Source organism: Garra rufa, chromosome 2 (assembly GCF_049309525.1).
Source record: "Garra rufa chromosome 2, GarRuf1.0, whole genome shotgun sequence".
In the NCBI taxonomy this organism is placed as follows: Eukaryota; Metazoa; Chordata; class Actinopteri; order Cypriniformes; family Cyprinidae; genus Garra; species Garra rufa.
Window position 1 is genome coordinate 35554735 of NC_133362.1, and position 9765 is coordinate 35564499.

General features: G+C 37.5%; 1 protein-coding gene across 1 annotated transcript in view; it reads left to right on the forward strand.

The window, feature by feature from the left end:
• ttl (tubulin tyrosine ligase) overlaps positions 1 to 9547 on the forward strand; it is a 16660-nt gene extending 7113 nt beyond the window's left edge. Inside the window, exons 6-7 of the mRNA XM_073835159.1 lie at positions 1192 to 1335; positions 5817 to 9547. Coding sequence (XP_073691260.1) covers positions 1192 to 1335; positions 5817 to 6000 — 328 coding nt within the window. The 3' untranslated portion in view covers positions 6001 to 9547. The remainder of the gene's footprint in view (positions 1 to 1191; positions 1336 to 5816) is intronic.
• Positions 9548 to 9765: the final 218 nt, after the last annotated feature.

A 9765-nucleotide genomic window follows, 5' to 3' on the forward strand; every position in this document is an offset into this window, starting at 1 on the left:
AATATTGATAATAATAATAAAAAATGTTTCTTGAACAGCAAATTAGCATATTGGAATGATTTCTGGAGGATCATGTGACACTGAAGACTAGAGTAGTGATGCTAAAGATTTAGCTTTGATCACAGGAATAAATTACATTTTAAAATATATTCAAATAGAAAGCAGTTATTTTAAATGGTAAAAATATTTCAGAATATTACTGCTTTTGCTGTATTTTGGATCAAATAAATGCAGGCTTGGTGAGAAGAAGATAATTCTTTAAAAAAAACATTAAAAATACTTTTGACTGGTAGTGTACTTCCACTTTTGAGCTTTTTTTTACTATATATATATATATATATATATATATATATATATATATATATATATATATATATATATATATAATTTTTTTTTTTTTTTTTTTTTTACAAATTTAAGTTACATTTTTTAGAATACATTAAAAAAACTGACATGAAAATCACAAGTTTGTCTAAAAATCTGTCTTTTAGTACAAATAGTTCATGATCTAGAATTATTGCAAAAATTGTAATATTTCTAACCAATTTTACATCATCAGTTGATAATCAGTTTTTGCTGTCCCTGGAAATCAAACCTTTGACCTTGGCGTTTCTAGCAGAAAAGCTTTAGGGCTGGATTTTTGCACCCCACTATATCCACCTTTTTTCCTTTTTTCTTCCTGTAAGAGCGGGCTCAGCCATTTGTAAATTTTATGGGTCTGACTTCCGGTCTCATCCACGTCCAGCAAAACAAGCAGTACAAAACGGCTTGTTTTGCTGCTTGATATTGGAAATTAGTGTGTCTTACCATATTATTTTATTATTAATTATGAGCTACCATACTTAATTATGAGCTAATCTTTTGTACTGTAGTGCAAACAGTTTTACCATTTACTGCATGTTGTTATTCTTCTCGTCATTTTCCTATAGCAGCTAATAAACTGGAAGTCTCACTAACGCGCTTACTTCCGCATTAAAAAAAGGTGGATAAAGACAATGGCACCAACATGCTCTGTGACCTTCAGTAACCAAATTAACATATACATTTTGGACTGTTCCAAAATGAAATCAGAGATCAATTATAACATTGTTTTACAAGACTGAGCTCACTGATCCGTTACAAAAATGTTTCATTTGAGGATGTGTAACTACCTGTGGTGTTCGTCTGAAATCCTGCGTCTCGTCTCAACAGGAGCTGTCTTACATGCATCGAGCCAGCCATCAGCACGAAACATCTGTCCTACCAGAGCTTCCAGCTCTTTGGCTTTGACTTCATGCTGGACGAGAGCTTTAAAGTCTGGCTAATTGAGATCAACGGGGCACCTGCTTGTGCACAGTCAGTACACTTCTCATATGTTATGTCTAGAATGTATTTGCTTCTGGCAGCTGTCCAAAACAATGTGAAAATTTATCATGATTTTGTCTTCTCATATGTGACCCTGGACCACAAAACCAGTCTTAAGTCGCTGGGGTATATTTGTAGCAATAGCCAAAAATACATTGTATGGGTCAAAATGATTGATTTTTCTTTTATGTCAAAAATCATTAGGAAATTAAGTAAAGATCATGTTCCATGAAGATTTTTTGTAAAATTCCTCAAAATGTAATTTTTGATTAGTAATATGCATTGTTAAGAACTTAATTTGGACAACTTTAAAGGTGATTTTCTCAGTATTTTGATTTTTTTGCACCCTCAGATTCCAGATTTTCAAATAGATGTATCTCGGCCAAATATTGTCCTATCCTAACAAACCATACATCAATAGAAAGCTTATTTATTGAGCTTTCATATGATGTATATATCTCAGTTTTGTAAAATTTAACCTTATGACTGGTTTTGTGGTCCAGGGTCACATATTTAGTGGCTTAATGTATTAGGTATACCAGATGCTGTATGTGTCATCACAAGGAGTTTTGGGAGAGAAAAAATTACATGTAAAAGTGTAATGTAAAAATGGCTTCCGCTTTCCAATAGGTGGCCTTAACTACAATGTACTTACATTTAAATTAATAATTTGGTACAATGTACTTATTGTGTACATACATGCTTTTACATTGTACTTATACATTTTTAAAAACCTATATGTAATTACATTTGTAATTAATTTCTGTAATTACCACTGTTAACCCATCCCTTACACCCTAACCCACCCTTAAACCTACCCATACCACCAAACCTGTCCCTAACCTTACCCATATCCCACCTTAATAGAAGCAAAAGTGTTTTGCAATGCAATATAGCCACATTAAGTACATTATACTTATTTTTTGATGTAAGTACATAATAGTTAAGGCCACCTAATATAAAGTGTGACCTAAAAAGGTCAAAGAAAAATTCATGAATACCATGATTACTTCAACTACCATGTTGAAGGCCCAGAAAGATAATAAGGACATTGTTTAAATAGTCCATGTGACATTAGTGCTTCAACCTTAATTTTATGAAGCTATGAGAATACTTTTTGAATCAGAATGCCTGCATCAGCAGCACCACACGTATGTGTCGTGGTACTGTCGTGAATGCACATCTAAGAGTGACGCAAAAGTCATTATAATCAGTAATCATGTCCCCACTGGATGCAACAAATGCCTCGTTTATAATGGCTGTCAGTATCGCTTTGGAAGCTGATATTCCAAATATGAAAAGAGGGGTCACATGCTTGAGGTATTCAGCCAATCACAATGCACTAGATAGCTGGCCAATCAGAGCACACCGTGCTTTTCAGAACAATGAGCTTTGTAAAAACCTTAAAACGTGTAAACACATTGCATTACACCAAATACACAAAATAATGTTTTTAGCAACATTATATTTAAGATTGAACCACTGATGCCACATGGACTATTTTATCTATGTTCTTACTACCTTTCTGGGCCTTGAACGTGTCAGTTGTGTTGCTGTCTATGCAGGGTCTGAAAGCTCTCGGGTTTCATCAAAAATACCTTAATGAAAAAACAGTAAGAAGACTAGTGCTTTCTTTGTTTTCGGTTTAAGAGATGAAGTCGGCAACACTGACTCGTCATCTGTGCAGTAGTGATAGGCTTGTATGACCTTATTGATTACATAATCTGAGAATCTATTTGAATTGGTTAGTTTAAAAGTAGACATTTCACTCTCTATAGATATATTGTCATGTCCCTAAGGCAAGTATACACAGTTTCGAAGTTTCACGCTCAAGTTCACAGAGATCGAGGTCACAGAAAGCGCATCATTTTTGCTTAAATTATTTTACAAAAGCGCAACGTTTTGTGCACACAAATAAATGTAGAGTCTTTAAAGATTTGAAAGATGTATTAGTTTTATCTGTATGAGCAAAAATGACTGAGTATTTTAAGTGCAAGTGACCGTACCGGCGCCTCCATCTGTCATGCAGTGAGCGCACTACTATTCAGCTTCCACACTCTGCACAGACACTTGAATAGCACACATTTTTCTAGGTTAACATTAGATTAAGCAGCCATGTAAAGTTGCTACTACATACAGTCAAGCCCAAAATTATTCATACCCCTGGCGAATTCTGACTTAAAGTTACTTTTATTCAACCAGCAAGTTTTTTTTGACTGGAAATGACATGGGCTTCTCCCAAAAGATAATAAGATGATGTACAAGAGGCATCATTGTGGAAAAAATATTTCTCATCTTTTATTTACATTTTAACAAAAAGTGGCATGCCCAAAATTATTCAAACCCTTTGCAAACTGTCATATTTCAAGCTGTTCTAAAGCATCCTAATTACCCTGATTCATTGGGAACAGCTGTTTTAATCAACTCAACAGGTGAAAAACAGAAGCTCTCTGTGGTTTGTGGACAGTCATGACTAAGACAAAGGAGCTCACTGAGGACCTGCACAAATCAGGAAAGGGCTATAAGACAATATTTAAATGTTTTGAAGTTCCAGTGGCTACAGTGCAAAGTATTAATAAAAAAATACAACACATTCTGCACTGTGAAAAATCTCAGAGGATGTGGTCGGACACCTGTGCTGGCCAGGAGGATAGTGAGAGAGGTAAAAAAGAATCCAAGGATCACCACTAAGGCCATCCTGATGAATCTGGGCTCTTCTGGTGGCAATATCTCAAGGCAGACAGTTCAACGGACACTGCACACCGCTGGGTTCCACGGACGCAGACCAAGGAGGACACCACTTCTCCAGATAAGGCACACAAAAGCCCGCTTGGCCTTTGCAAATGCTCATCTGGACAAAGAAGAAGACTTCTGGTCTTCTATTTTATGGTCAGATGAAACAAAAATTGAATTGTTTGGCCACAATGATGTAGCCTTCATTTGGTGTAAAAAAAGGAGAAGCCTTCAACCCTAAAGCCCGGGACACACCAACCCGACGCCAACCAACCAGTGCCGACGAATGCCGACCGTCTTGTCGCCTCTAGTCGGCTGCGTCTGCGGGCGTCTGGGCAATTAAACTGAGCTCGAACACACCGAACTGACGACACCTGACTACAAACTAGAAGGTGCTTTCTGCGCATACGTGAGGAGATATACCGTTGCGTACCTGCAGATGGCAGTAGTCTGTATTTTCATTCCAAGAAGAGAACCCGGAAGTGTGCGAATTGCGAAATGATGACAGCGAGCCGGTTCCCTCTTGACTCCTTCCTTTGCTTGTTACGTCACTTCATGTTCAAGTCCTCCACGCGCTCTGATTCAATGTCTGAACAGCCAATCAGAGCGCTCTCTTTCCCAGACAGCCCCGACAAGCCCGACGCCGATTCAACATGTTGAATCGGGCAAACTTTGGCCGACACGAGCCTGACAAAAGCCGACGAGAGCCGACGTGCGGAACACACCGAACCGACGCACTTCACCGACGCCCACCAACTGCCCGACGAGGCCAGATGGCCGATTGTCGGCTTGGTGTGAACACCATCTCTACTGTCAAACATGGTGGTGGGAACCTAATGTTTTGGGGGTGTTTTTTAGCCGGTGGACCAGGGAACCTAATCCCAGTAAATGGCACCATGAAAAAGGAGCAATACATCAAAATTCTCAACAACAACATCAGGCAGTCTGCAGAGAAACTTGGCCTTGGGCTCCAGTGGACATTTCAGCACGACAATGACCCAAAACACACAGCAAAAGTGGTGAAGAAATGGTTAGCAGACAAAACCATTAACGTTTTGCAGAGGCCCAGCCAGAGTCCTGACTTAAATCCAATTGAGAATCTGTGGAGGGAGCTAAAAATCAGGGTGATGGCAAAGAGACCCTCAAACCTGAAAGAGTTGGAGCTCATCACTAAAGATGAATGGGCAAAAATACCAGTGGAGACATGCAAAAAGCTGGTCAGCAATTATAGGAAGCGTAATAGCCAATGAAGGCTTTTCTATTGATTATTGAGAAGGGTATGAATAAGTTTGGACATGCCACTTTTTGTTCAAATGTAAATAAAAGATGAGTAATTTTTTTCCACAATGATGCCTCTTGTACATCATCTTATTATCTTCTGGGAGAAATCTGTGTCATTTCTAATTTAAAAAAAAACTTGCTGGTTGAATAAAAGTAACTTACAAGTCAGAATTTACCAGGGGTATGAATAATTTCGGGCTTGACTGTACATTTTTCAGATGAAAAGCCACAAATTACCACATAGACCAGCCATTAATGATCTGTCTGCCAAGGACTCTGCGACTTTGCCAATTCCTGTGGATTTTTTTTTTTTCTGCGACTAATACAGTTTTGGTCAACCAAGCCTCTTCTTGTCGACTAATGGTTAATTGACTAATTGACAGAATTTTTATTATTGGTTGAACAATCCCTTTCAACTATGAAGTTTAATATTGATATTACATTTTTCTGTCTTGTAGGAAACTCTACCCTGAGCTGTGTCAAGGCATCGTGGATGTGGCCATCTCCACAGTGTTCTCTCTGAGCGCAGATGCCCTCTCGTCCTCGCCTCCGTTCTCCACTTCTCCTTCTCTATCCTCCAACTCCTGCTCCTCACCCAAGATCAGAGCGCCCCATCACTTCGGCCCATTCATCAAACTATAAATTGCTGGATGCCACCGTATAACCCCCTCCCTCTATAGTCCTGCCCGAAAACATCAACCAGTCTAGGAGGCATAAGGGTCTACACCTGATCTTGGGGCTGAGCGTACACAGGATTCACCACTGTCTGAAGAGGAAAGAAGGGAAATGAGGTCACCTCTGTAAACTCCTCTTCCTGTTTCCATCCATCATCCACAGAAAGAGCATGAGTTTGAAGACTGGAAGGTGAGGGAAAATCCTGCACATACTGGTGTTGCAGTACCTAGAAAAGCCAAGCATGTACAGTTACCATAATTGAGACTACAGTTGTTCGGGGCTTTAAGACATGAATTAGCAAGCACACATTTGAACGAGAAGGTGTTGCCACCAAAGAGGAGGGTTTACAGTAGCTACTTTACGTCCTAGTTCAAGACTCCTCAGGACATTCCCAGGCACCTTGATGAAACTAGAATAGATTTGAGACTTTAGTGCCTTACATATTCACTTTCTCACTAACTCCCAACACACTAATCTGGCCTTTTATATGTCTGTACGTGTCCCATCAATCCTATTACAGATTCTTCTGTTTTGTGCTGTGTACTAAATAGTTTTAAAACCACTAAAGAATCTTTTTCAGATGCATATATGTATGATTTGCAGTGTAGTGTACATGTTGTGATGTCTACAAAACAGTATTTGATAGAAGTAGCAGAAGATAGTATGTTTGCATATTTATTTTAGTTTTTTTGCATTGTCTTGTTACTGTCCTGTCCAGTGAGACCAGATTTAGTCTTCCCACTGATTCTGTTGCTGTTAATACAGACACGTTTTAGGTCTGGTTCATGATTACTTTGTGACAGGCAATCAAGAACACTTGGGAATTGGGAACGCACTTCCTTCTGCTTGTATTGTCAGGGGAAAACACATAAGCATTCATGACTCATCGCTTCAAGTAGAGTTCACAATAGTTATTTCATTCATTTACAACCTTGTCCAGAGTTGATTTATTTTCCGAATGGAAAAAAACTTTGGTGGATTGAAATGTTGCATGTCAAAGCATGATAAAAGCAAGGCTTTTTATACATAACTAAAGAAAAGTTGAGTTTTTATGTTAAGATGAGTGCATCAACTCGTTTTATATTGTTAAATTTGTTTATGCATAAAGATTTCTCTAAATTTTTTTAGTACCCAATATGGGAATGGGATCTGAATGAGTCACTGAATATAATTTCTCCAGCCATTATCTGCACAGGTTTATGATCTGGTTCATCGTAGCATGCCGATTAGGGCTGGGCGGTATACCTTTTCATACCGAATACCGGTGTTTTTAAAAAAAATGATATTCATTTTTCATATACCCCAATACCGGTGAGTGTGTGCGTACAAAGCGTCGGGAACACATATGTTGACGCAAACAGAAACTGCAGCTTGCACGTGCTTGTCTGAAGCAACACATCTGCGGTGTGGACGTATTTCAGTATATCTAAGAAAGACCCAGGGTTAGCGATTTGCAAAACTTGTAATGCCGAAATTTCAAGAGGGGGTGTGTCTGCAGTGATGAGAGCAGAGATCGGCGCATTGCGTGCAGACAGATGTAGCTTTCAGTGAGTGAAAAACAATGGCTTTACGTTGTTACGTCGCAATATTTTAAAGATGTGTCTTTTCTATATACTGTATTTTTTATTAATATTTATGTTTTAAACCATGGAGGTGAGCCAATGGATATCACACAAGCAACGTGAAAACTGCGCAATATGTTAAAGTGAAAGCATCTGATGTGCATTCTTTCACAGACAATGAGAGACGATTATACTTCATATGCTGATATCAATTTAGTCCCTTAATATTTTTCTTGTGCCCCGAACATGGTGGGAAAAAATTAAAAGAAACGTATTTCGTGTAAGGTTTGTTTTCGAAAGTCTTAAATAAAGCTCTTAATTTTCATTGATGACTGCAGTGTTATTAGGGGGTTATGAAAGTCCTAATTATGATTTCAGGTGGTCTTAAATGTGGCGACTGAAAGACAAGAATTGCGATGAAAAGGCTATCCATTGAATAAATATGAGCGCTGCATGTTTCAAAGTCATTTGTTGCGCTGCTTTGTATACTACCAGTCTGACAGCGCCTCCTGCTGGAAGAGAAACGCATAGAGTTGTAAATGTGAACTCATGGATCCACAAGATAATGTGTTATAAAAATTTAAACAAAGGCAGTAAAATATATGTATATGTTATTTAAGTAATATAATACTTGATTGATAATAATTGTTTAAATTGATATAGTTGATTTATTCTTTGAAACTTTAATATTAATTTATGCAATTGCAATGCCTTGATTCTAGTAAGATTTAGTGCACAGTCATAGCCATAAATGCAATGGTACTAATAATTGGCATAATTCTTTCGGTTTTCGGCCAAGAATTTTTATTTCGGTGCATCACTACATCATATGTAAATGTGGTCAGGCTAAAGTTGTAGCCGCAGGAGGCAACACAAGCAATTTGCGTCACCACCTCCGCCACAAACATGTCCTGGAATATGAAGAATGCACAATAAAGTGTTGTGTATTTTGACTGCAAGTCATGAATTCTGATTTCTTCACCTTATTACAATTATGAGTGCCACTGTCACTTCTTTGTGAACAGCAGCATTTTGTGAGACCAATCAAACCTGTGTTAATACTTGTCCGGTCAATGTAAGCCAATATACTGCAGTAATTATTCTCTAATTTATTAGGAAATGTGGTTAACACCTAGTCATGCATGGGGGAAAAAAATACCGTCATATACCGTGATACCGTATAATTTTGAAAAAATACCGTGATATAAATTTTTGGTCATACCGCCCAGCTCTAATGCCGATATGACTTTTCTTTGGGAAGTTTCTTTGGTTGGTGTGGTTCATTGACAGCAAGCTCTGAATGGTTGACCTGTACACTGTTATGATGACTGTAATCCAAATGACACACAGTCAAGTGGATGTAGAAGAAGAAAGGAGCGTTTAGATATCAGTATTGTTGTTTGGGAAAAAAGGAAGGATGTCAGATTAAAATGGGTTTAAGCAGTATTACTTTTTTTTTTTAATCTATTGAAGGAAAGGTATGCTTGAAACATTCAGAGGTTCATCAACATCAAGTAAGATTAGAAAATCAGTTATACAGTTTTATGCATCTTTTATTGTCGGTTTGTCACATTTTTACATAAAGACTTTGCTGTACAGTCATTGCATTGGCTGTTTTGTAAAAAGAGAAAACTGAAGACAGCTGTATGTAGCCTGAATAAGGGAAAACATGTCCATCTAGCCAAAGATGAGTGTGATTAAATATCCTCACTGCTGTCTAATTACTGGTTTGATTTCTGGTTTGAAGTTGTGAAATGTAGGAATGCTGTTCTAATAATGTTTTTCTCTGTATCTGTTTGAAGAAAGATCAATGCAATGTATGTTATTATTAGTCTAGTTTGCTGTATTTGTTACTGTTGTTCAGACCATTTGAAAATAACAAAATACACTTTTACTATGTTGAATGAGTAAAAGCCTAAAAGTATTTAAGTTATTCAAATAAAAGCATCCATTGTGTGCAATAAATTTGTTTCCTAAATGCGTCTCATTGTTATTTGAAAAGCAAGTATGTGTTTTGAACATTTTGACTTTGGCAACATCCATCTGTTAACCTAATTATATTTACATACTATTATATTACACAAGAAAAAAATTAAAATTATTTGAAAATGCACTCACCCTCAGGCCATCGAAGATGTAGATTAGTTTTTTTCATGGGAACAGACTGCCA